Here is a 27,561-nt window from a genome sequence, read left to right on the forward strand (position 1 = left end):
AGAATGTGGAAATTTATGGATATGGTTGACAGTGGCATGTAATCTTTGCTGCAATCCTTGAGAACCATTCTGCCCCAAAACTATTCCTATGCATGACAAATTAATGCTTGATGATTTGTGCTATGTCGATCTACTTTTTAGAAAGTGGTAAGTGAAAACAGAGTCCAGTTCCCACAGTGACATCAGCTTTTAGGTAACTCAGCTGTTACCAAAAAAAGTAGCATTAGGAGAATACATTTATTGAAGCATTACAAGCAAGTGATGGGAAAATGGCTTGAATATAGGAATGTCTGAAGCTGTCTCCATTAGCTTTGTTTTTCTTTAAATTTCTTTATTTGATTTGAGTGGTTGAAGAATCTGTTTCCTCACTTTCTTCAAACATTACTTATCAGAAACAGTATGGCAACAAAATGATTAAGAAGAAGGTCTTAGTAGTTTCACTACAAGTACCATTTGAAATTTCCTTTCATTAGTCTATGAGATTTGGGTTAGTAATGAAAGATTTTGTCAGTTTATTCCTTTTCTCAAATTGTTTTTTTCTTTTTACTGTGGGTTCTTAGACTGTCTATCATGCTGTGATGTGTGCTCAGCTGTATTTTGTTCTGTTCTTTTTTAATACCTAATTCTTGGATGCCAAATAGAGCAGTTATGTTCTATATTTAAATATTGTTTGTTCTAAAGAAACATTTAATAAGCAGGAGATAATTAAAAAGAAAAAAATTGCAGTACTAATTTGAAAACTGTGGAAACGTGAATGCTGTGATCATTTTTTTCCTTAAAACAATAAATAAAAATTTAGGGGGTGAAGGGGAAGGAGGAAGGAAGGTTAGTTTTCTCTGTAGTATTGTTGCAGAGAAATAGTGTATAGTGTCCCTTGTTTCTATTTTACGGGCAAGAAGAGCAGGACATCTGGTTTTCATTTGGGTGCAGGGAATGCCACTATAGGAAGACAGGGCAGCAGTCTTGCAGTCTTTTTTTTTTTTTTTTTTTTTTTACCTGGGGCAGTGATTCAATCTCATTTGGTCTCTTGTAATTCTTTATCTACTTACTAGTTGCTTGCTCCACTTACATGATTGCTCTCTAAAACATTTCTTTTGTTCCTCAGCCTCTCTTATACAGTGAAGGATGAAATTTGGTCATTGTCTGCAGGGTAATTGAAGGCTTGGTAACATAGAAATTATATGGTGCTAGTGCTTTTCTTCTTGATGTTGTTGGCTCTGTCTATACTTGCTGCAATGCTGTTTCCTGAAACGAAGATGCTTTCTAATATTGCTGCTCGTTTGCTAACTGCTCTCACTTCAGCTTTTTCTGGATATAAGTTAAGGATTTTGGTGATGCTAGAGGGATCCATGTGATATAAATGATATGTAGTAAGCTCTGGTAGCCTCACATTTTGTTTTTTATTATAATTTTAAAGATTTCAATAGTATAAACCAAAGAGATAAATGATGATTCTACTCATGAAAATCTTGCAGCCATAAAGCCTGATACAAAGGCTTTTAGAAAACAATGCCTGTGACTCTAGACAGTTTACTTAATTCCAAGCACTTCAACCTCATGTGTTTTTGACTGGTAAAATATAAACTTGGAACTATGGCAGTGTAATAGAAGTTTGTTTTATTTTTAGAAAGATGCTGAAGTCTGGGTGTTCAGTGATGAATGAGCTTAGAGATGACATCTGAGCACGTGTTGGTGACCACTGTTAATAGTAGCTGTTGATGTGATTTGTAGTAAATTAAGAGAATAGATTGCTCATGTGTCATATGCTTGTCTCCTCTCCCCAACATCTATAGTGATAGTAGCTGCTGGAGGTGAGCAAAGTGGATGATCTCATAATCAGTCCCCTCTCTAAGTTTTAAAATTAATGGTTTGAAAGTAAGCACAGTTTAACTGAGTGCTTCAGATTATCTGCACTGACATCCAAGAAGGCCTGATTTTTCAGAGGACTAACTTCCTGTTTTGTGAGAATTGTTTCTAAAAGCTGTCTCATTTTGTATATCCAAATACTCTCTGTTAATTCATCCACAAGAATGAAGGAAAAGGAAAGCAAAAGATAAGCAACTCTGAGAACTGCCTCCCACAAATGAGGCTGAGAAAAATACCATGTTTTGTTTCCTGTGAAGTACCATGTGTATGCTTGTGTTGGTTCTTCAGTGTGACTGTGTTAATTTAAGCATGTGTATGCCAAGTCCTAGGCGGGATCAGGACATCATGGCTGGTGTTAAAACAGGGTGAGCTAGAGGACCACTCAGTTGAAACTGTATTTGGAGCTTTAAGTAATAAGAAATGAAGAATTCAAAAACCTGAGAAGCTGAGCCTTAATTATTTAATCCTTCAGTTGACGGAAGTTGGGTGATGCTCCCTTGAGTGCTGTTGGTTATGTTAAAATCCATCAATTATGATAGCATGTAGTGCAAGAAATAATATACTTGACAGTTCTTTTTTTCTCACTTGGCTTCTCAGTCCCTAGCACTGCATGGAATTTAAGAGCTAGCACAAGACTCTGAAGTGCCCTTATTAAAATTCAGACATAGCTGACATGAGGGAAGCATCCTAGCATTCCATCCTGGCCTGAGGCACCTCACCACCTGTGCACAAGCTCCCATGGAAGCCCTGGATGCATGGCTATGTGAGGGTCTTCACATTGTTTTGTGTCTGGTGGATATGGTTGGTGATATGGGCCTTCCGTGGCTTACATAGTCATGGTGCCCTCAAGTCTTTCAAAGATACAAGTTGTAACACAGTGCAGCCTTTACTTTCCAGTTCAGACATGAACAGAATGACAGGACTTTGTTGTTGTCTTTTTGCCTCTTACTGAAGGCCTAGACTGATGTTTTGATTGATGTTGCGACTGAGCATGTGTCTCCAGGAGCAGCTCCTGGCTTCAGGTGATCTCTGCACTGAATGGGGTCCAAATCAGTCTGGGCTCAGTGTGCAAAGTCTAACTAAAAGCACCTGTGAGTAGCATGTCTTGGGCTGCCCTTCTCTGCCTGCCAGTTGAAGATGTGCTGATGTCTGGCTGGAGCACAGTGCCCATGACATTCTGTCAATATGCAGTCCTATGACATTTTTTGCTCAAGAATAGCAAAACTTCACTTTGCATAAAAATAAAAGCAGTGTGAGGCTGCTGAGTCACACAAAATACTGGTAAGTGTAAAGTATGCAGGAAAGGCAGAGTTTTCATTCTTCTCTCCTAGGCAGGAATACAAGCTGTGTTTGGATGAGGGAGGAAGTGAGACCTGTGATAAAGGTGAGACAGTGCTTGAACGCTGTGGCTTATGAAGTCAGGCTGTCCCATTCATTTCACAAGCGATCTCAGTATTAAAATGGAGCTCAGAACTAGATCTTGGAAATATTCTGTGGCTATATTCAAAAATCTGGTTGTAACTCAATGACCTATTCTTCCTTTGAATATGTGGCAACTACTTTGAGAAATGTTCCCTGGAGTATGCTTATTAATCTATTAATAATCTTATGTGTTTATAATAATTAGTTAGCTGGTTCAAATCTGTTTAAATATACACATTTAACTGTCTGAATATGTAGTTTAAACTTGCTTTTTTCTGAACTTGTGACTTCTTACAGTTTTTTGAAGTATCAGGTTTTTCTTAATTTCTTTTAGATAAAACGTAGTTGTGTGACTTTGATTCAGAGCTGAGAGCATAAGAAAATCATCCCGTACTATGAAGAGAGAGACTAATGGTTGCAATATTGACAATGCTGCTACTCTTGAGAAGCCTAAAGGAAAGCAGATGATGTTTCATGTTACTTGAGTGCTTTTCTTGCCTTCATATCTTTAGGATAGCCCTTCAAAGGGTATTACCTAAATTGTGGCTATTTTTTCCTACTAATGCCTTCCCACCCATCCCCAAAAAAGAAAAGCAGTTACTTTTTCCACGTATAGAAGCATAGATTATTATGATCACATTTGTTAGTGTCATGTCATGGTGTCTAAAGCATCTTCTTATGCACTTACTGTTTGCACTTAGAAGGCACTGCTTTGTATCAGCAGTATTTTATTTTTTCTTTTTAACTCTTCCCTCCACAATGTTCTCTTCTCTGAAGAATGGTCAGGCACTGGACTGGGCTGCCCAGGAAGGTGGTGGAGTCACCAACCCTGGATGTGTTCAAGGAGCGTTTGGATGTTGTGTTGAGGGACATGGTTTAGTGAGAACTGTTGGCTATGGTTGGACTGGATGATCTTGTAGGTCTTTTCCAACTTTGATTCTGTGGTTCTGTGTAGGAAACAGAAATTTTAAATGAACATGGAAAGCTCTTGACTTCAGAACCGTGGCAATCTCTGGAACTGTTTGGCTTTGTAGTGGTGCAAGGCTCATCACTCCCTGCTTCAAATGGACCTCACTAAGTAGTCTGTGAAATTTAGAAGTGGTCCGGAGTAGAGACTGGGAGCCAGTTCTTGCTGTACAGTTTTAGAAGAAAAAGCATCAAAGCACATCTTTTGCTTATGAACTTTACAGACTTCAAAACAGGCTCTTTCTCAGCAGTCACATTGCACTAGTGGGAATAAACTTAATATGGTCTAGTAAAGGATGGTAAAGGAGAAGAAATGCCAGAGAAGCATTGGCAGATCAATACTACCCCAGCAAGGTTAAATTTGTCTCTGAATGTATGGGAAGCATGGACAGATTTGATGTGTATGTGAGAGGTTATGATAGAGGAGCTGATTATACTTAGAAGGCAGGGACAAACTGGCATTGGTCTCTAAGCAACTTTGTCCCAAGTGTCAACACAGCTTTTGCTGTTTAAAAACACAGAGGTTGAAGGAAATGTCTCAGAGTATGTCATAATGGTGAAATAACTATATTAATGGGTGTTGTTTCTGGCAGTCATATCAGGTAAAGACAGATTGGTTTTGTGATACGAATGTATAGAACTACTCCAGACAAATTTTCCAGTGGAAACTCAGGGTAGGACTTCCGCATAGTGATTTCACTGTGAATTTTGACAAGCTGAGCCTTTAGAGTTAATCACTTTGTTAAATTCCTATGTAGGAAGACAGCTATTCATAAATTGTTGGATATGGACTAGTGAGTAGTGTCAGATTGCCATGAATAAAGCAAAGAAATTTGTTATGGGAGGGGATAAAAAACAAAGTTTAACTTGAAAACTGGCAATCTCCTTTAGTATTTTGATGAGTACAGTAGCGTGGTAAGTGTTCCTAAATACCTCATAGGTAGTTCACAAAGATGTCTTGGGGTCAGTTTAAATGTAAAATCTAAATGGTGGAGCAGAAACAGTGATATTCCCTGAATGAGAGTGTTGAGAGTTCTCGCAGATCTGGTCAATAACACATTTTGGCAGACTTGATCTACCAGGAGCTGTGATGTGAGAGGTCTAGCACTAACCATTTAACTTGGTACCAGGATAGACAATCTATTCAGCTTCTGGAAAAGAGAAGCCCAGTCACTGCCAAAGTTCTAGCGTCTGCAGCCAGGATGTGTTCCTATGTAATAGCATGGGACCATTCATTACAACAGGTTGGTACTGGCTGGACATCAGATGAGAGCTGGCCTTGGTGGATTGAAAAGAATGTGAGGGGGCAGTGACCAGAAGAACCAGGACTTTGAGAAACAGGCAACAAATCATAAAATTAGTAAGGCTGGAAAAGGCCAGTAAGATAATCTTGTGCAGCCATCAAATGGTTGCTGGGTTTGCAGTCTGTGATCATAAAGCTTAAAAAAAAAAAAAAAAAAAAAAAGCAGAAGGGAGAAGAAAATGTATTTCAGGCAAAAAACAAAAGGATTTTTAGAAGAGAGCCTAAATGAGTTGTTGGGATTTTTGTCAACTGTGGGCAGCCCCTTTTGCTGATGAGCTGAGGTCTGAGGCTGCTGTCTGACAGTGAGATGCCATCTGTATGTAGCATCAGTGAAAGTATGTTGTTTTCTCTGCTCAACCACTTTGTGCCAGAAAGGTATTTATTTAGGGAGAAACAAACACTTTCACTGGGAAAGCTATGGCTGCTTGTCCACTGGAAAGAAATTAAGCAGTGTTTCCAAGACACAAGCATTAGATAATTACTCACTGAACCTGGTATATCCAGTCTTAATTGTGCTATAGGATTTTGTCTTGATTCTGGCAGTCACTGGCAAGAGGTAAGCTTTGCCCTTCTTTTCCAGAGTGAGCCATGAAGGTCTGTGCCTTTGGTTTGGCTGATACAAACTGCATGAGCTGAAGTTAACTAACTCTGTGAGAGCTGGTGCCCATAAGGACAAAAAACTGTTTCACTTCTGTCCAGACTACTTCATCAGTAAATATATATTTTCATGCTCAGAAGGCAGTTTATTTCCATCTGTCTTGCCTGTCACACTGCAGGGAAATATTTCTGAAATTAAGCTTGGCTAGTTGCTTGTTGCAGAGTGACAGCTGAATAACCAGTTGATGCCATAAAGCCTTCAGGTAAAGCAGTAAAGTAAATATTGTGGCTCAACTGTAGGAGACAAAGCCAGTATTAATGGAGGCCAAAAATATCTGAAAAAATCTTGGTGGGGTTAAGACAAACTTTACTGCAATGTTTTAAACCAAATCTGTGTTTTCCTACCTAGTTGCTATGAAGTCTACATCTCTCCCAAACGTATGTACATTGCTATTGTCTTTTTTCCTTTGAGTTTATGAGCTAGAAAGTCTAAGATGAGCATTAGGGCTGTATACACTCAGGTTAATAGTATGGAAGTGGAGATTGCTGATCAGATTTTAAAAAATTAAAATACCTTTTTTAAGGTTTAAAACTGTCTCATTGAAAAATAAAAACCAGTTATAGTGGAATGAGAAATAGTTACTGAGAAGGGAGAGAGAAGATTTCCATACTGTTAGTATTTTTTTTCACAGTGCAAAACCAAGGAAGTGATGAAGAGCAGCAGTATGAGCCCTCACAAATGGACATGAACGTATTTCCTTTCCTAGGATCATTCTCATCATTACACCTGATGCAAATTACTCTTTCTTCAGCATTACAGAGGTTTATCAGCTTCAAAATATTGACTGTTCTTTCATGAACTTTTGTCTATATATTCCTTAATGTGGACTTTCATCCTGATAGAGTTTCTTTGGTTGTGTCCTCTTCCACATTATAAACTGAATTTGGGATGTGTACAGCCAAAACTATCAGTTGCTGTTGAGCAGGATCTATCTGTTTTTCAGAGGGGAAGAAAAAGACAAGTATGCTTGTTCAGAACAAAGCCTCCTCTGAAAATGATCTACTTACAGTGCAGGCATACAACCTCAGCTCTTTGTTGTGTACGTATACTGAGAGAAGTCAAATGAGACAGAAACTGATTGATCAGCCCTTCTCTGAAAATGTATCAGTAGCTTACATTCCAGTTTTTATATCCAACTGCTCAATTAGAACTACATAAAAATCTTCCTTAACAAATTTTGCATGTAGATCTACAATGATTTATGGAAAACTACAGTCAAGATAGATAAACAGTGATTGATCATGGTAGGAAAGTCAGTGCAACTGCTCTGATATATACCTGCTGAATATATGATTTTCAATACCTAGAGAAGATAAATATTAAGCTGTATGTCAAGTTGTTATACAGCCTTGATGCATCACGTACATATCAACCAAATTTCTTGAGCTGCTGTGTCTTAGCTCTAATTTCTATATCAAATGATTCATTGATCAGTGTAAGAAGTTAGAAGGGAGAATTATTTGTTACTCTCAGTGGTAAAGCCTCTGGGATGTCAGCGTGACTGAGAGTGTTTTGAAGTTTCAGCAGAGGACAAACTGACAGCCTGACTTGTGGGTGAACGTAAATTTACTTGAGTTATACATACAGTTTTGCTAACAGTGCTCTTTTTCTTAGGGTTTGTTTGTGTGAAAATTGTTTAGGCGTACAGTGCAAAGCCAAGTTATTCTGTGGTTAGTAATAGAAATAAGTCATTTTTTCAAATAAAGTAAAATGACGTTATTGCAGAAATAATTAAACAGTTAATTGAAATTGAAAGGAGCGTAAAGAAGAAGCAGTGAATCTAACCTAGTATGTTTGCTGTGAGGGAATAACATATTAAATGTGTGTCTCCTGCTAGTAGGAGCATTTGTATTTATCTTTGATTGATGTTTGCCAGCACCAGGCTGAGGTTAGGGCTACAACCATAGCAGACAGAAGGGAACAAAGGAGGAGTTGGTATGTGTATAGTGTCACAGGGTGACCAGGGAGGATTTGGCTGAGAGTGACAGTGTCGACTCTATAACCTTAGCCCTGGCTCTTCTAAGGGGGGTGGAGATGACTATAGTAAATCCGAGATCGCTGCAAACCAAATGGGCTGGCCTGCTTCCCCTTGTTTCCCAAGCTGTAAAACTGAACACCTGAAAGACAGTGTAGTCATTGGTCATAGCCAGAACAGATTAATAAGGGGAAGTCACGCTTAATGAACTTAGGCTCGTTTTATGGCAAAGTTACTGACCTAATTGACCAAGGGAAGCCAGTGGTGTAATTTTCATTTCAGTGAAGTTTTTGATACTGTTTTTCATAGTATGTACTTCTGGACAAAATGTCCACTATACAGCTGGACTATATACAGTATACGGACAAAAACATAATGAGATGGGTGAACAGTTGACTGATGGGACTTGCTCAAAGGATTAGAATAATAGGGGTGACATCAGGCTGATTTCCAGACATTTATGTTGTTCCACGGGGCTCCGTTTCAGGGCCAGGTGTTTTTTTTCATGTTTTCATCAGTGACTTGGATACAGATCTTGAATGTATACTAAGTAAGTGCATGGATGAGCAAACATCAGAAAATGGTTGGTGATAGCTTTTGAGAGCAGAGAGATCTTAAATTGGAGGTTGAGGATCCCCAGCTTTCACCCTTATGAGTCCCTTCGGCCCCACGATGTTATCATGTGGTTCTCTGGTTCTGTAATGTATATAGTCTGACTTCTGTAAGGGGCAGACCTCAGCCTCTTAAACCTTGCTCCTAAAAACCCTCAGAGCTATATAAATTATATTTTTTAACTTGCTTATGATGCTGATGTTTGCTTTCTAGTTTATCCTATTCATTATCAAAAAGAAAAGTCCTACCCAAACAGTGCCCAATTTCTTGTACAGTTGAGATAGCATCATGATAACATTGGGAGAAAATAGCAACAATCCTTTACAAGTAAACACTCGTCTCCACAACTTAAAATGTTTTTTTCTGTTTGTCTCATTTATATAGAGCATTCAGTGCCTTTTGGAGTATGCTTTAAGGGATATTTTTTTCTTCCTCTACTGTATTTGCAGTACAGTGCCCTCATTATTTATTCTAGGTTTTTCACACTGTTGAATGAGATAGCGGCTTTTCTGCAGGAAGGTTAGACTAGGCAGTGATGTAGAACTATATCTCTCCACAAGCATGTCACCTGAGGTGACTGCCTGGCCATTCACCAGGTTTAGCAATCACATTTTGAAAGCAGTATTTTGACTGATGAGAAATATCCAGGAAATGCCCTGAAGTGGGCTCATGAAAGAAAGGCTCATGATCACAAGGTATTTTGTGTGAATATTAAGTGTCATTGCCAACATCCTGCTCTGAGGTGTCCAAATTCCTTCCCTGTGTTTATAATGCTCAAACTTAAATTGTTCATAAACTGGCGATTCCAAGAGGGTTTGAGGTCTCTGCAAAACCCAGTGTGCTTGAGCTGATTGGTGAGAAGTCTGAACGGATGCTTTACAATGCGGATGAGTCATTAACATAGCAAGCAGCTTGCAACCAGGAGCAGTGGAAAGTGTGCCTGTGAGAGAGTGAAGAAGCCACCTTGACTTAGGTTATGAGCAAAGGAAAACCTAGCCAACAGAGTGAGTTGAGTCACAGTGCTCCCAGGTGCTTAATTTCAGCCCATTGGTTAAAATGAAAGAAATCCTAATAGTATGTGATTCATAGTATGGTAAAACACAATCAAGTACACTTCAATGGGATTGACATACTTAAGTGCTTTTAGTGTATTGCTGCCAACAGGACAAGCATCCTATGTTTCAAGATTGTAGCATTGATTCTGCCACTATTTGCAAGGTACTTAATTACTGTGCCATCCTTCGAAGTTTAAGTTTATTTCATGAAAGTCCGAAAGATGTGCACGTGTTTTGTGCAAACAGATGGCATAGTTCACAGAGTTCACAGCCCCATCTTGTGTCTGCTTGTATTAATTGTCTTTTCATTGAAGTTGAATAGAAACATAAATTTTTAATTATAGGATTTTTTTGAGAAATGGGCAAATGATGATACATTGTATTCATGTGAAGAAATGAGTATTGTACTTGAAAGTGACTAAACATTCATGGAAAAAATATTCTTTCTGACTGCTAAATATTTAACAGGCTCTTGAATGATCAAAGTCCCTTTTATAATTTTAAAATAACATGATAAAAATGAATTTAAATTCTCTCGCATCTGCTTTTGTGACATCAAGAATATGAGAAGCAATGTCAAATGCTTGAAATCCTCCCACTTCCGTGGGAGTTATTGTACTGATACAAACCAATTTAGAACACTTTATCCCTGCTATAAACATTCAGTCTAACTCAGTTGGGAAATGGGAGTATCACCCACAAAAAAAGAAAATGCTCTGGAGCATTTTTCTTTCGCGTGAGGTGATCACCAGCAGTATTAAAAAAAACAAATTCAGTCTTAATTGGTTTTGCTTCTGCAGTAGTAATTGGAAAAATATTGTCTCGCATTCCCTTTCCAAAAGATTTCTCTGACTCATGTTAATTCTTTACCACAGTGTCTTGAAACATGTTAGGAATACACTTTACTTGAATGCTTTCCCTTTATATGTGAATCAACAAGCTTCTTCTGCATAGATACAGTAGACAAGTTATCTTCTCATTGATTTAATTGTGTAACTACAGGTGAATGGATGTTGAGCCTGTCCATCTCACTAGATAAAAATTATTTACATCAGATTTCAAAGCAGTGTCACAGTTCATATTAAGTGGTACGATTTTTGGCCAATATGTCATTCAGTAGCATGATTCCTCATTAAAACCGCTTGCTAAATAATGTTTCTTATGAAATAGTAAATGCAACAACCAGCTTCAAGCTGGACCACTGAAAAAGTTATAGTTCAGTGACAGCTGTTGAAGTACCCCCAATTATGGGGTCATGCATATATTTGTTGTCAGATAACTGGAATAAAAATTAAGAGAAATGATTTGGAAATTGTAATTAAAAGATAAGAAAACATACTGACAAATGTTATTTTGTTTATCACAGGATCATAGAATGTTTTGAGTTGGAAGGGACCATAAAGATCATGTAGTTCCAAACCACCAGGTGTAAGCAGCAATGCCTCCTATAGATTAGGTTGTTCACAGCCCCATCCAGGCTGGCCTTGAGCATTTCCAGGGAGCAGGCATCCACAACCTTATTAAGCAACCTCTTCCATGGTCTCAGTACCCTCACAGTGAAGAGTTTCTTCCTAACAGCTAGTCTAAAACTCCCATCTTCCTGTTTAAAATTGCTTCCCCTCATCCTGTTGCTATATGCCTTTACAAAAAGTCCTTCCCAGCTTTCCTGTAGGCCCCTCCAAGTACTGGAAGGTTACTGGAAGGTCCTTCAGGAGCCTTCTTTTCTCCAGACTGAGGATCCCCAGTTCCTTTAGCCTGTCCTCGTAGGGGAGGTGCTCTAGTCCTCTGGAACTACTCCAACAGCTCCATGTCCTTGTTGTGCTGGGGGCTCCAGAAATAGAGACAGTGTTCCACTTGTGGTCTCATGAGAACAGGGGGTCAAAGTCACTTCCCTCAACCTGCAGGTCATACTTCTCTTGATGCAACCCAGGATACTGTTGGCCTTCTAGGCTGTGAGTGTGTGTTGTTGGCTCATATTGAATCATTCATCAACCATTGCTCCCAAATCCTTCTCCTCTGGGCTCCTCTTAAGCTATTTTTCACGCAACCTGTATCTGTACTTGGAATTGCTCTGACCTAGGTGTGGGACCTTGCACTTGGCCTTGTTGACTTCATGAAATTGACACAGACCCACTTCTTAAGCCTTTCTGGGTCCCTCAAGATGGCATCCCTTCCTTCTCTTGTGTCAACTGTACCACACAGCCTAGTGTCATCTGCAAACTTGCTGAGGGTGCACTCAATCCCGCTGTCCATATCACCTGCAAAGATGTTAAATAATACCAGTCCCAGCACCAATCCCTGAGTAATGCCACTCATCATCAGTCTCCACTTGGACATTTGAGTTACTGATTGCAACACTCTGAGTGCAACCATCCAGTCAACTCCTTATCTAGTGAGTGCTCCATCTATCAAATTCATTTTTCTCCAGACCAGAATTTTTAACCAGAATGTCATGTGGGACAGTATCAAATACTTTGCATAATTCCGGGTGGGTGATGTCCATTGCTCTTCCTTTATCCACTAACAGTGTAACTCCAGTGTAACACCAAGTTTGTCAGGTCACCAAACCCCTCATCTTTATTTATCATCCAAATTTTAAAATGATATTTGTGCATAAACTGACCAGCTGGGCATCTAACTGATAATATTGCTTGAGCATTTGCAAATGCTTTGGCATCTGGTTGTGGTACCATGCAAGTGTGTTGCTCGAACTTAGTTCTGCATAAGTAATTCTCAAGGTATGGCTCTTGTTGTTATCTAAATTTTCACCACGCGAACTGCGTGCAAAGAAATTTTTTCCTGGTGGTAACAGATTTTGTGTTGCTTTCAGTTTGCAAGGAGCCATGTTGGAAATGTACCATTTTCTGAAGCATGGAGTGGTTTTGGCAGCCTTTTTTTTTCTATCATGCTCAGCACTGAAAAGCTCTGTAAAGCTTTAATATACGAAAGGATTGTACAACAGTGAGAATCTAAATGCTGAAGATGTTTTATTGCTCTGGGGAAGTACGTTAATCTTGATTCCAGGAACTGCAAATGTGAGATAGTTTGCCATGTATGAACTGCGTGTTATTTCAGTTCCTCCTCAGCATTTTAACTGAGCCCCTTCATTAATATAAAGTAAGTTTGGGTCATCATCCTCATTGGCATGACATAAATGAAATTGTTCTTTATTTCAACTGAACTTCTGTAAATCACATGTGATTTATAATTTGGAGAAAAGTGGTCCCTGTTTTTTGTTTAGGTTTGGTTTGCTGTTTTCTAGTTATGCTCAGAGTAAAGGGTATAATGAATGCAATTGCTGTGCTAGTACTATCTCACTCACAATTTCCCGGCATAAACGTGGTTTGTCTGTTGTTCTGGAATTCATGTTTCATGAATTCATGTTTTGCCTCAACTGCTATTTGTGCATCATCCGTATGGGGAGCATGCATCTTTTTTTCCCACTTAGGTGTTCAAATAGTAGTGGGGTGATGGCTGTATTATAATTAGAGTCCCTGCTTTCAAGCCATAAAGGCAGCTGTAGAGAAAAGAACATTTCCCTTTTGTTATGCTCCATGTAGCTGTGTGACCAACTGGTATTTGTAAATTGTAGCCATTTGTGGTGATCACTTTGCTCTGTCACTGCGCTTTTACACCAGTTCATTCCCAGATGCAGAGATCCCAGACTAAAAGATGAATTTTAATAAGCTACTGTGTCTAATAACAAGGAGTGACTGGAGGGAAAGTGTCATTCTAACAATTCTGACAACTAATTTTTCATGTTTCTTTGATTATTTAAGAGAAGTTATCAATTTCAAATGCTTTGACAGAGCTTATCTATAGAAGGCTCTTTCTGGTAAGAATGGTGCTAGTAACAATACTGTTATGGAACTCCATCTCTGGCTGAAGAGATCGTTAGTCCACATAGTGGTTTTCCTGCTTTACAGATAGATGGGGCTTGCCCTCCTCCTCTAGCAGAGTGGCATCTGACCTACTTGACTCCTTGCCAAATGCCAAGCAGCTGCATCCCAACTACATCAAAAAGTACCTTTTGTGCATCTGTGAAACAAGCACCAGAGAGACAGAACAGCAGATGCTCAGTAGGTTAGCAAACTGTGCTGTATGAACAGAACCAGGCTGCATAGTCCAGGGAATAGGAGACTGAAAGGAGTTAATGATATCCTTAATTAAATAATCCTTGCTTTCACAAAACTTGCTAATGCTAACAAAACATACATGATGCTAAGCAGAACATGCCTTATCTACTCAAGAAGCCCAGTATGTCTAGGTCAGTGTGGGTGCCCTCTCCAGTGTATCTCTCTAAAACTGCCAACTTGGAAAAAACACAAGAGGAGGGCAGCTATTGGTCATGAAGAGGAATATTGCTTGCTTCATCTCTGAGGGTCTTGAGACCCCCACCCCATATGAATGAACATGTGCAAGGAGGTGAGACCCTATGTTAACGATTTTGGGAGAGAGTATTGAGTATGTATGTATGTGTATATATATACTCACCAGGGAAACCTTTTGCATATGTAATACAAGTGATATATATAAGCTGAAGTTCTTTTGTTCAAGGTATGCATAGTTAAGGCAAGGATATCCCCCTCATGCATCCAACATAAAGAGTAAAGAATGCCTACTTAATAATACCACTGATTGGAATTAGTGACTTCATTCCTGAATTTCAGATGACATCAGGATGGTCCATCTTGTATCAAACAACTGCTAAAAGAGAAAGGGAATTGTGTTCAGTGGAAACAGTTCTAGAAATACTGGTATTAGGACCAGGAATGGATGCAAAGGAGGTTGAGGTTAGGCACCAGGTAAAACACTACTGGTAATAGCAATTGAGTGCAGGAACTAATCATGATCATGCCATGGAGTTTTTGTAACAAGAAGCTTTCCCAGACATCAGTTGGGAGTGATTTAAGTTATGTTGAACCTACTTGAAGCAGAGGTTCGAGCTGGAAAACACTTGAAGACCCTTCCAAACTTGCACTATGAAGATATTCTATATATGGAGGAGTAGTAAAGACTCCTATGCTATGTATCACTTTTGGAAGAGCAGAAGATGTCTGAAAATACGTTCATAAAGATGGGCTATTCTCCAGGGGTACAGGTCTGACAAGGCTTATACTGACATTGTAAAAGAAAGATTTAGTCTGGGAAAGGTCATTTTTACCTTGAACACCATTCTCATACAATCTGTAAGGCAGAGAATTCAATCTGATCTTTCCTTTATCTAAGTCAAAAGAAAAAAAAACAAAGATAACAGTAATGAAGTCTAAGGAAGAGAAAAAGAAAACAGGAATACTCAGCTACTGTGTATTTAGGATCTAGTCCTTTAGGACTCTGCTCGTCTTCTATGGTTTTCTAAGTAAGATTTATTAAATAATACTTTCTACTTGTATAAGTAAATTGTTCCTACTTTTACTGGAAACAAGAGTTTAGTTTGTTTGTGTTTTGTACCAGTGAGATGACAAGTAATCCTTCCCAATGCAAGTGAAAGCTCTGAATAGTTCAGATGCTTAATTTCAGATTAAGCTAAATTTTTGAGGAATATAAATTTGATAACACAGGTCAATTCTGTAGTCATTTGTAATATTTGATCTGCTGTGAATAACATTCTGTGAATCAGTTATGAAAAATCTGGACGTGACCGTGCTGTCATTAGCTCTCCTCTCATCCTCACAGAGAGTTAACAGCAAATGAGTCAGTGCTGGTTGCATTTGCTTGCCTATTCATACCCTATCCTCTTTCCATCTCTCATATCTCTTTACCTAGATATGTTCTGTTTCAGAACGGGTCCCTGTGAGATTCAAGGTGTTCCTTCCAGAGTAGACATGTGGGTGGAGATCTGTCCCATCCTATGCCCTAAAACTGCCTGTCTGTCTGTATTAGCTATAAAGAGACTGATGTGACTGTTCTTACACAGATATGGCAGAATTCTAAAATCAGCTTGAGTGAGAGGGTACTCCACTCAGAGTTGTGATGACCCAGACATCATACCTAAGTTCCTCATTTCTCCATTTCCTCATATTGCACTTCAGTGGGACTTTATCTGAAATGCATTTGATCCTGCATTTATAATATTTTGCTTTTTGGAAAGATCCGATTAGGTGAAAAGCAAGTGGGATTTTATTCAACTCTATACCTGCTCTCATAAGCATGTATGTGCTTGTGTGCATGCCTGTGTGTGTGCATTTATACTTAGTTTAATTTTTTTTTTTAATATGAAGTTTGGCAATGCATCAAAGTTAGAATTGAATAGTTTCAGTTGAAGGGAGCCTACAAAGTCATTTTGGTGCATGTTACTGAAATTGCTTAGTGAAAGCACTCATATAAAATGTATGTGGTACAGAATTGAAATGCATACTGTCTGCATGGCAATGTGTAACAGTCAGAGCTAGTGTTGCTCACCGTGCTAGAGGATTGCTGGTCCTGCAGCTCCAGTACAGGGGGCTTTTTGTAGATAAACACGTTTCAGAGATTTTTCTTTTAGGTAATACTATTTATTATAATAATATCTGTAGGAGGTAGAAACCTTTTTAAAATGAACATATTCTTCTCATTTAATTTATTCTCTTAGTAAAGAGAACATGTACTTGAGGAACTTGTACAATTAATTGTGGAATTTATCTGCACTAAAAATTCATGGGATGTTGGAATGCGATCATGATCTTTAAGTGGTCTTCAATTAAGCGTAACTTTGAAGCATAGACTGGGACTATTCTATTTTAAATAATCTTTACCAACAAATTCTGACAGAGACATGCCTGAACATAGTTGCTCGTTTCTATGCTGACTTTAAAGTCATTGCTTTAGTTAATATGATCAATCAATATTATTTAGTATTATGTTCTAATTTGTTTTAATCTAATAATTATGTTCTATTTAATGAAGACAGAGCTCAGGTGTCACACGTAGAGGTCATTCTTGATAAATTAATACAGATCAGAGAATCCTCCACGGTGTAGGGGTCAGATGGGTTTAGCTAATCCCATTCAGCTCCTATAGCACACTGACCTCTTAAACACTTAAATTAAGGTGATTCCTTTAGGACTGTATGAACCTAATTCATTTCAATTTTCTTGCCATGTCCCTTCATCTTTCCTCCCTATTCTAGGACATGATCATTCCTGCTGTTTTCCTTTGAGATCTCCCAACATCTTTCTTAACGCACATACTGCAGCCTGCAGTCTGTATTCAGGAAGCATGCTTGTAATTGTCCCAGACAATTACCCACTAGGCCTTGTTAAGACTTGAGAGAATGGTCTGCCCTTTTTGCAATAACGTGACATTGTTGGCTAATGTTATTCCTTGACTTCATAATTCTTTTCTGTGCACAGTTTGCTTTCCTTTGCTTTGATGAGTGCCTAAGTGCAGCATTTTAACACGTTGAGCTGCATCTTAGCTATTTCAGTCACTTGTTCAATTTTGTCCTGATAGTTTTGAATTGTAGTAACATCACTAAAATAAATTTAGGGTGCTTATTGTCCAAATTTAATGCTGAAGAGCAAACATACAGTAAGTACAGACTTCAGTATTTCTTCCAAATCCTTAATGAATGTGTTAGTGTTATTGAACACAGGGTGTCTGTGAAATTATATGTGGTAGAGACTTCCATTTTGAGAATTATCTGCTTGAGTGTCTGTCATGAACACAGCTACTTACAATCACTCTAAAATGTTTTTATTGACCTATGCTTTTCTACGTTGTTCAGGAGAATGTCAAGTGTGACGTAGCAAAGCCTTTAGTAAAATAAAGTTATCTAACATCCACAAGGAAAATTATACTGACTGAGGAGAAAAAAATAGTTTAGTTTGACTATTTGTTTTGATTTTGGCTTGAATTCATTTCTCGGTTTTCTCTTTTTGGCTTCAAACAGTTGTTTTTATTTGGGTATTTCTCTAGCCATTGAGCTTAGCTGACTCTTCTGTATTTCAGCTCCACTCTTTTTTCTTTTCATTGCAGATGAATGCAAGTTGGCTCTTTCCCAAAATACCAGTCCCTCATTTCCATTCAGTAAAGCCTTAGGGATTACTGTTGTTTTACTGTGCAAGCAGGGTGGATGCAAAGCAGCCTTGGTCCCACAGGGTTCTGAGGACAGTGCAGGCATCTCTGAGTTCATTTTGGGGAGCTCATGACAATTGCAGCGAGGAACCTGCTAAGCTGTTTTGCATGGAGAGGAACAGAAGTCAGCAAGGACTCTTCTCACAGCCTCTAATCTTTCTCTTTGTTACTAAAGTAAAAAGGGCTTGAGGCAGTGGCACTAACAATGTTTGTTATGAATTGTTTGTAATGAAGGTTTTTAAGGAAATGGAAAAATCTGATGTGTTTGTTCCTCTCAGCCTTCACTTCAATGATGTTGCTGAGAGAGCTCTGAAGTCTGTGCAGCTTTCACGAGGCCAGAGTAACCCTGGTCATTCTGAGAGTTTAGGGCTTTTCCACAGCTCTGCACAATGCCCCCTGATCTGATATTTAGCTAGCCAGTATTCCTGCTACTAAAAAAGAAAGCCCTAGCTTTTTCTTTCTTTAGCAGTGCAGTTTCCACTGAGGATGCTTGATGTTTTCAGTGGGATTCAGAATGTTCCAAGGCTGAAGAGGATAAAGCTGTGTGTAAAGCTGGGAGTGTTGTGTGTTCTGGATGCATTTATGTGCATTACTAATAGCACGCTGAGTCAGCCCCACACAACTGGTTATTTGAAGTCATGTATAACTAGTGCACTGGCTGTCACTTTTGAATCTGTGTCACTTGCTGGTCTGACATAGGTGATGGGCAGCTCCTACCTTGTCAACCACGGGCATTTCTTAACAAGTAACAAAATATCAGCACTTTTAACTTGGTAACTTTATGAGCCTTGTTAGTGCAAAACACCTATCTGGGTTTTAGGGAATTTGATTGCTTACAAAAATATTCCTGTTGTATTCTGAAATGAGCTCAGCCCCATCTTTACAAATGGGGGATTTTAAGAGGAAGAAATAAAATAAACACATTTTGTGTTGTATTGAAATTTGATTTTAGGATTTTGCAGCAGTTCATAAACTTTTGTGAATGGTGTTTACACTCACTTGTAGACATCATGATAGATGTAACTACATTTAGGGAGTCATAACATTTTTTTTTCTTCTATCCAGAGGCCTCAGTCTTTACTGTATTCACTTATTTGTCATTCTCACGATTCCAGCATGAGTCCACAAAAATGTTAGACTCATGCTATTGCTCTGACATTTATCTCTTCTTCACTCACTCTATCTGTTTAAGGAGGACAATAGCAGCCACTTGTCACTATTTGTATTCTGAGTGATGCAGTGGGACAGATAATTCCTTTACACTCAGGCTGCATGCAAGCATGGTGCTTTCTCATTTTCTTCACCTGGGTGTTTAGCAGAGGGTTAATTAAAAACATTTGTTTCTTTCTAGGCATTGTGGTGATACATTTGCTCTCTGTGTCCTGCTGCCACTGGAATAAAATCACCAGACTGCCTCTAGTGCTGTGTCATTCACAGCTGGGGCTTCCAGGCATGTGCAGCATCAGCTGTTGTAGCAGGTGGGCAGGGACTTTAGGGCATCATAAACTAAACCGGCAAGCTGACCCATCAGCTTCGCACAGCAAATACATTAGGACTAAGAAAGCAAATGAATTAAGGCCATTTTAACACATCTTTCTTATGTGCGTTGCTTGGTATTTGCTGTTTTGTTAAAGGATTTTTCACTTTTGAGGTAAGTTGGGCTTTATGGTCAAAATAACTGTAAAAGATGAGTTATTAAATGGAAACAGCAGTTACTGGTTCACTTAGTTCCAGTATCCAGCCCCTAAAATAATCTGACATTTGGTGGAAAAGAAAAAATATAACTGATTTCCTTTTCAAAGGGGAATTTTAACCTCACTGGCAGAGCAAAATGCAATTCATCTTGTATCAAGAGATACATTTGGACATCAGGCAAAACAACTGAAAGATAATCTTTCATTCAGGAATCTCCAGATTTTCCTTATTAACTATGTAATGAAAATTATGTTAGTGAAGCTCCTGCAAGTGCATAATAACAAAATGAGATGGGTACAGTAAATTACATTCTTAAGGTAGCCCTGCTTAATTACAGGTTGTAGGAACAGTCAAAACCTAACCAGGCACCTGAACAGCCCTGTGAGCAGGGGTCTGGACTCCAGTGACTCCAGTGGTGCCTTCCTACCTCGGTGAACAGTGGGACTGACCTCCCAAGCAGTCTCCTCTTGACAGTATAAGCATTAGAGGAGCTGACAAATGGGTATGAGAGCTGTTCAGTTGCAGCCTGAACTAGTGATTGAGCACCTGGTGAGGTGGCATAGCCAGCCCTGGGAACACAGGTGTGAACAATTCACTTGCATGACTAGGGTGCACCCCTCCTTAACCTCATTTACAGGCTGGCAACTGTAAGGAAATTCTCTACTTGGATACTACTTCCTTCTAGGAGTTTTTTAATGGGCCCTAACCTTGGGAGTGGGGTAAGCTTTTCCTTCTTTGGTATTGGATTCTGGATAATACCTTTCTTGGGTTATCTGAAAACTGACTGAAGGCAGTTACACATGCTTATTTCCTGCCATGCAGCTTCTCTGTTTTACTTATCTCAGAATACAGAAGTGTTCCAGTTGGAATTACTCTCCAGTAATTATGAGGCTATATGTGATTGTAAGACTTTTTCAGGATTTATAATGGGAAAAAGTGCTGATAACCCAGGGAGATAGTAAATTACAATACTTGCATTTACTGCTAGGTTAGGTTATAGTTATGCTGCTTCCATTTATAATATTGCTTTTGTCTGTGGCTTGAGATAAAATATTTTATTTATTTGCGATGAAACTAACTGAGCATTCAAAGACACATCACTGAGAAGACCAAATGTTACCATTTTGCTACCTGGTGCTGCCTAAACTGCTGGAGCATGAGCAGACCACTTGATTTGTTTTCCAAGTGTAGACAGTCTTCAACAATTTTTCTACTTCTAGCTCAAGAGTGTTATGCGAGTGAAGGGTGTAATTTTAACAAAAGGCAATGAAATAAGAGAAACCCTTTTGTTTACTTTTCCCTGGCTTATAAAAAGAAAGGGCAAGGGAGGCTTTCTTAATGTTAGCTTAATATTGCATTGTAAATGTGGGTCAGTTAGCACTGTCATGCACACTGCTTATCAGGGCTTGTCCCTATAGTGAAGGAGGAGTCAATCGTTAGGAGCTATTGTTCTAAATAATGTAATAAGTTCTGCCTCATATCTGACTTTTACTGTTTTTGTATAGCAGCTGTGTCTGTTTAGTTTAGAACTGATGTTCAGGTTCATGCAGATACACAATTTTACCATGGCATGCTGCTCTCTCCATTTACATTTGTTGTTAAGTTCATTTACAAAGTGTTGTTAAATTGCTTGAGAACAGCAAATTTTGGAGGAGAGCCCTTCATTCCTGTAGAAAGTGAATGAGGGCTGGTGAGGCTGTCTGGTGGCAGGTAGGTCTTGGGCTCTCCAAGATTGATAATCTCAAAGCTTTGTCAAGGGAGGAATTCCTAAGTGACGTGATTCCAGAAGACTGGAGAATGCTGAAGTGCAGGTCTCTCCCAGAGCTTCTTTATTTCAAAACAAGATACAGGCACCTTGCTTATTCTTCAGGGAGGCCTCAGGGGGACAAGCAGGCATTCACCTCACCATTCTTTTAATACCATGCCTGCAAAAAGTTTGAATTCCCAATTTAAAAATGGATTTCACTTCTCAGATGCTTGATGTTTAGCTTTTCGCATTTTCTACTAAAAGTTTTCCCTCTAGAGTAGCTTTTCTGTATGGTTTAAAAAGGACAAGTGGCAGCTTCAAGAAAATAAATCTTTTGTAATAAGATGAACATTGTTCTGTAAGGTGGCTTTCCCCTTCTATAATTAGATTGAGACATGAAAGTATTGATCACAAGAAAGCAAAAGTGCATTGCTTTGTTTTAAAGGAAATAAGTAATGATATAAGGTGTACTGTAAGTGGCTCTGTGTTACTGGGGGAGGTTTTTTGTTTTTGTGATGTCCTAACTTTAGAGAAAATACATGAGAAGCAGAGAGAGCAGCCATTAAAACTGATGTGCCACCTGTGCTATATAGTTAAATATAGCAGATGTGACCTTTAGTAACAGCATTCTCATCTGAGTTGCAGTGGCATCGAGATGAGAGGTAGAGTTTCGCTTACGAAGGTGACAAGCCATTACTAGGCAGAGTTCCCTTGCTGGTTTGGTACTGTTTGTGAATTTGAAAAATATTGATGTTGTGATCTCTGTATTTTATTAGTGCTACTGGTTCTTCTATCTGAAGCCATACGTAGTTCTTCATCCTGAACTTACCAGTGGAATTCGATAAAGGAAGTTGGGAAGACAAATTCTGCCTCTTTTAATTACTGTTTCTCTGTAACTCTGATGGGTAGTTCAGAGGTTAACTAAAAGCAAGCAGCATATGAGCATTGAAACTCTACTTTGAAATTCTGCTGGCAAATCTTTTGCCTTGCTATTACTAGCAGTTCTGGTGGTATCACTTGCTGTGTGTTTTCCTGCTGCAGATAACATTGAACTACATTTTATTCTTCCTTGTGCAGCCGTTGGGAGAATCTGGGGCACACTTTCACTTGATGCACCAATTGTTAGCCAAAGCTGTTCTTTGGTGATAGCAGAAATTGAATGGCATTTTGGAATAAGAGTGAGAGCAAAAAGGAGCTGAAGGCCCTTAGATCTAATGCGTCAGATGAGGCAGCTGTAATATTTGCATCTCACACACACAATTTAGCTATTTCAGTCAAAGCTTGTAGGGATCGAGTCTACTTCTCAGAGAAGTAACCAGGCATGAATTACAGTGAAAATATGCTTTAAGAATATGGTAATTAAATATTGCACATCAAATAAACTCAATGCTTAATTGGAGTTTGAGCATTTTGATAAACCAGGGTAGAACTGTAAGTAGTCCTGTTATTTTCTGATGGTTTTATGCTTGAAACGTTGCATGTCATGTTGAGCATCCAGAATAATTAATTCTGGAAAACACAGGGCTAAAGAAAGGTATTAGCAACTCTGTTTATCTGTGTCTTTTCAGTTACGGAATTTATTCACGTTGTCTGTGATAAATAGCAGCACAGACCAAAAAAAGAAAAAGCATGCTTTATAGCAAGCACGTGGGGTGGGAGCTGGGCAGAATACCATGCATTGGCTCTGCACAAACTGTTTTGCTTATCTCCACATGAAAAATGATGCCTGATACCATGTAGGAGCAAGGTATGTCTTCTTACTGGACCTTTCATGTTACACTGGTGACTTGCTCTAAATCTTTTTATGCTTGGGTATATATGAGAATTTCACCAAAAGACTGTGTTCTTCTCTTGCCAAGAGAACAGACGTGTCCCATTGTAACTTCTCTCAGAAAGGAAAATCAGTCAGTAGAGCTGCTAACTGATGCTGATCACTCTTATAATAGTAGTCTGAAATAAGAGCGTGAGAGAAATTCACATAATAGAAATAAAATCTGCCCATAATGTGCATGGAAGATGAGGGTTAAAGATGTCAATGTACAGGCAAGGGTGCTAAAGAAAAGATACGACCAAACTGAGGAAGAGCAGGATTTCTGATGGAAAAAGTCACCATTGCTGCATGGAGAGATATAGCAAGCTAAGAATTGAATATGACTGAGGACAGCTGGTTACGCCACAGAGAGCCTGGAATGAAGTAAATAGCCTTCACACTTCTGCTGATACCTGAGGGGAAATGGTGGAAGGGAGTACCAGCTGAAAAAGGCAGCAGAATAAGTCTGAAAGTCAGTGCTAAATGCTGTGTGAGAATATAAAAATGTGAAAGAAGAGTAATCATTTAAAAATTGTATCTAAAGTGTGGGCAATGTGAGAAATAAAAGGTATTTGATATTGAGTGTCTGAAACTGAGGTTTTCAGGACTTAACTCTTTTTTCTGCGTTTGTAGAGTTTTAACAGTGTAGACTTGTTAGTAGTACTGAATACATGTTATGACTATGATGTACAAAATGTTCATATGAAGAAATTAATAAAAGAAGACTATAAAGGAAAGGATAAAGATCAGGAAGTATCAAAAAGAGCGAAGAAATTAATTGAATTCAGTTACAATGTTAGCGAAATTTTGGTCGTGTGCTAAGCATTTTCAAATTCAATATGAAATTTTGCGTGTACTTCATCAATCTCAGTGTATCCTTGAGGTCTTGTAGCTCTTTATGAATTCATCCACTTAAGGAAATGCAATGAAGATAGTTAATTAAGTTCAGATGTGCTGTATGTCTTCATATACTAGGAATTCATCCCAAATATTCTGCCCAACCACCACACTTGTTAAGGACCATGGGGAAGTGGTTTCCAGTGCTGAGCTACGTGTTATAACATTGTAGATTAATGCGTGCACCTTTTTATTTAGTCTTCCCTCGTGTTCATTCCAAATAATTGTTTGGCAGAGGGAAGAAAAAGTCTTAAATCCAGTTTTCCCAGTGAAGATAATATTTCTTCAGTATGTGGTGCTCACTCCATGCCCTTCATCTGTCATAAAATTAAGATAGTCATCAGGAATCGTTAAGGGAGCATGACAAATAGTGCATTAACGTAAAGAAGTTTTAAGACCGCTTCTTTTGTGTATTACTTTGTATCTTCTGTTAAACTGGCAGAGGTGAGTTTCCAATTTAACTGCTCTTTTATTCATTTTTCATCTACATCCTAAATTCAGTTTAGCGGAACTGTCCTATAAATTATGAATTTTGAAGAGTTTCCTCATTAGTCTTGTTTGTGACAGAATTAATTTTGTATTCCTTTCCACACTTCTAGCCTCAGGACTGGTTTTTTTCAGTGAATTTCTTCCTGAGTTTGTTAGGATTTTTCTAGTACTTTTCTGTGTAGGTTGACAACTGCTATAAATCAGTATAGTCAAAATAGTTCCGCTGAGATAATCTTCTGGTTTTCATATCAATTTTCTAGGACTAACTCCAGCAGTCTTTGTTCTGATAAAACTTTCATTTCTTCTCTGTGACCTTCAGCATTAACAACTGCTAAGGGGGATGAGTGGGAGGGGGCATTAGAAGTGCTTCTTTAATGGTCAATAACAGATCTCTAGAGAAGCGTGTAAGAAGTTGTGTGGTAGGCAGTGTCGTGTGTCATAAATATACTGCATACAGTGAGGTGCTACTCAACATAATAAAGGATTAAAACTATGACTCGTTAAGGGAAAAATGTTTCCCAATATCATTAGGTACTAAAACTGTAGGGAAGAAAAAGCATACAATAAATTACAGTTGTTCTTCCTTTGGCCACTTTGAAAAATAATATGAGAAGAGTGAAAACTGTAAAATGGAATAAAGGGGTAGGAGGATGAGTTATCTGCCTATAATAAAATACATAAAAGAATTACTGTTTTATTTCCATGTCTTGATGCTGTCAAATTCCTTTTGGCCTCCTCTTACTTCTGCATGCCTTTATAGTCAGTATCCTCCACGTGGGGAGGTAAGACATGCTTTGGAATACAAGAGTGCAAGCAGTTGATCTGACACTTTATTATTTTCTTTTTCTCTCCCTGTTTTAAATGTAGAATGAAGAAGGTTTCCTGCAGGAAGGGGTGGTGAATAATACTGATATTCCTGTGGATCCTGACAATGAGGCTTATGAAATGCCTCCAGAGGTAAATCTGTTGTGGTATTTGCTGTTCATGCCCATAGGAGAAAGGCAAAGACAGGGTACTGAAAGCTGGAGTTGCGTTAATGTGGCACAGACTGGTACTATGAGCTGCAGGGTCAAAGGAGAAATAAGTCTCTGGCCAAAATCTCTCTGAGGTGCAGTGCTGGGAAAAAAAAAATCCATTTCTTGAGGTTTAATGAGAAAATACTATCTTTGTTTCAAAACATGCATGCTTCACTTTTTGAGTAATCAGCAGTAACTTCTTCTCATATTTGATACGAACTGTGGAGAGAAACTTCTACCTCTCCATAGATTCTTTTAATAGGTTGGACATTTAATGTATTTCTTTGCACCATGCTTCGTAAAACATAGTTATTACATTTACAGCTTAATGCAAATATAGGAGTAAATTATTTAGGGTTTTGAGCTAATCCTGATTGTGCTCTCTGAAACTTTACAACAGTATATGATACTATGATGCATTGGCATTTGGAGTGGCAGTTTTACAGTAGTGCAGATAATCAGGCTGAAAACCAGAGATGTTAGGCATCTAGAAATTGATGCAGTGAAAGACTTAAAAGGGCACCTGAACTTTGAATATTCTTCAGTTTTCCAGAGTATTTGCAGCACCTGGTGTGCTGTTCAAAGGTTCTTCTCCTGTCCGAAGTGAGTTGACGTGGGCTGTCTTATGGAATTCTGGCTATGTCAATGGGGACCAGAAGAGATCATTTTGTAGTTCCGAGTGAGCTGAATCAAGTCCTGTAGTCACATAGAAAATGAGCCTGAAAAAATGTATTTTAACAGCTCAGCACAGATATACAGTTTAACTGCCTCTATTGCTTCAGTAAAGCATGTAAGGAATGAAGTGTTTTGCAGTGGGCCTTTGTAAAATAGTTTGCACTCCTGATCCTTCAAAAAGAGACTCATTTAATTCACCGTAAGCAGACTGAAGAGCCCAGGTACATGCTCTCAAATATTTGTGATCTTCGTCATTGAAGAACATGTCCAATTGTTTTGCTGGATTCCGGCTTAAACGTAGCAGCTTGTTTCCACCCACATGAATGGGATTAAAAAAGTAATTAATTAAAAAAGGATAAAGAGTAGTATAGGTAAACTACAAACAGGTTATTTTTTGGTTTTTTTTTTTTTCCTTCTCTGCTGGGAATTAGTCACAAATACATTGCTGTAAGTCTTTGTGATAACTGTGAATGGTATGTTAACCACTGTAAAAGCTTATACTCCTGTTAAAGCCACACTTTGTCAAATAGAGTATCTGGAAAATGGGACAAAACAGTAAATACTAGACAAGATTCTCATCACGCACAAATCCTTATTTTTTTGCTGCATCCATTGTGACTAGGACAATCAGTAAAAGTTAAGATACATGTTAGGATGTATTTGTCTGAAATTGTAGCACTGATTTCTGCTCTCCTTCATAGGAAGAGTATCAAGATTATGAACCTGAAGCATGAGGAATCTTTTCTTCCTTTATATCTCCTGAAATCTACTAACAAAGACGTGCCATCCTGTACAAGTGCTGAGTTCCAATGTGCCCAGTCGTAAAATTTTTTTACAGTTTTTACAGTGTATTTTGAAGTCTTCCATCAGCAATGATTGGAGTATCTGTGACTGCATCCACCTTGTTTCAGCATTTCCCTCCTGCTGAAATGAAAGCTGGTTGGCAGGGTCGTTGTTGTGCTGTGGATATTGTGGCTTCACTTTTAAAAGTTAAAAACAAAATACTAAATAGAAACACCTAAGTGTCTACTGCTTATTTCTAACTCTGTACATGTTTTGTTGATAGGCTGTCAGTAATTCGATATTGTTTATGATACAACTTTTATTTGTTTCCTATGACTATTATTTCTGTGCAGAAAAGACTTATTGTGAAAGCTTTATGTAAATGTTATGTATTATATAAAAAAGTAACTGAGCATGAACTATGCACCTATAAATATTAACTGTTGAAATCTTGTTGTGTGATGTGTTTTACTAACTTGTGTCTGTAAATAATGGTGTTCAACTGAAGCAAATAAAATGTAACCTGTTAAAAATGAA

The 27,561-nt window shown here is 38.5% G+C and overlaps 1 protein-coding gene across 5 annotated transcripts in view; it reads left to right on the plus strand.

Moving 5' to 3' along the window:
• SNCA (synuclein alpha) overlaps positions 1-27,561 on the plus strand; it is a 66,633-nt gene extending 39,072 nt beyond the window's left edge. For all 5 annotated transcript variants that reach the window (XM_052682718.1, XM_052682717.1, XM_052682716.1 and 2 more), the window contains 2 exons: positions 25,418-25,507; positions 26,943-27,561. In XM_052682718.1, the coding sequence (XP_052538678.1) occupies positions 25,418-25,507; positions 26,943-26,975 (123 nt within the window). In that variant the 3' untranslated portion in view covers positions 26,976-27,561. The remainder of the gene's footprint in view (positions 1-25,417; positions 25,508-26,942) is intronic.

Source organism: Tympanuchus pallidicinctus, unplaced genomic scaffold, assembly GCF_026119805.1.
Source record: "Tympanuchus pallidicinctus isolate F22 unplaced genomic scaffold, pur_lepc_1.0 scaffold2, whole genome shotgun sequence".
In the NCBI taxonomy this organism is placed as follows: Eukaryota; Metazoa; Chordata; class Aves; order Galliformes; family Phasianidae; genus Tympanuchus; species Tympanuchus pallidicinctus.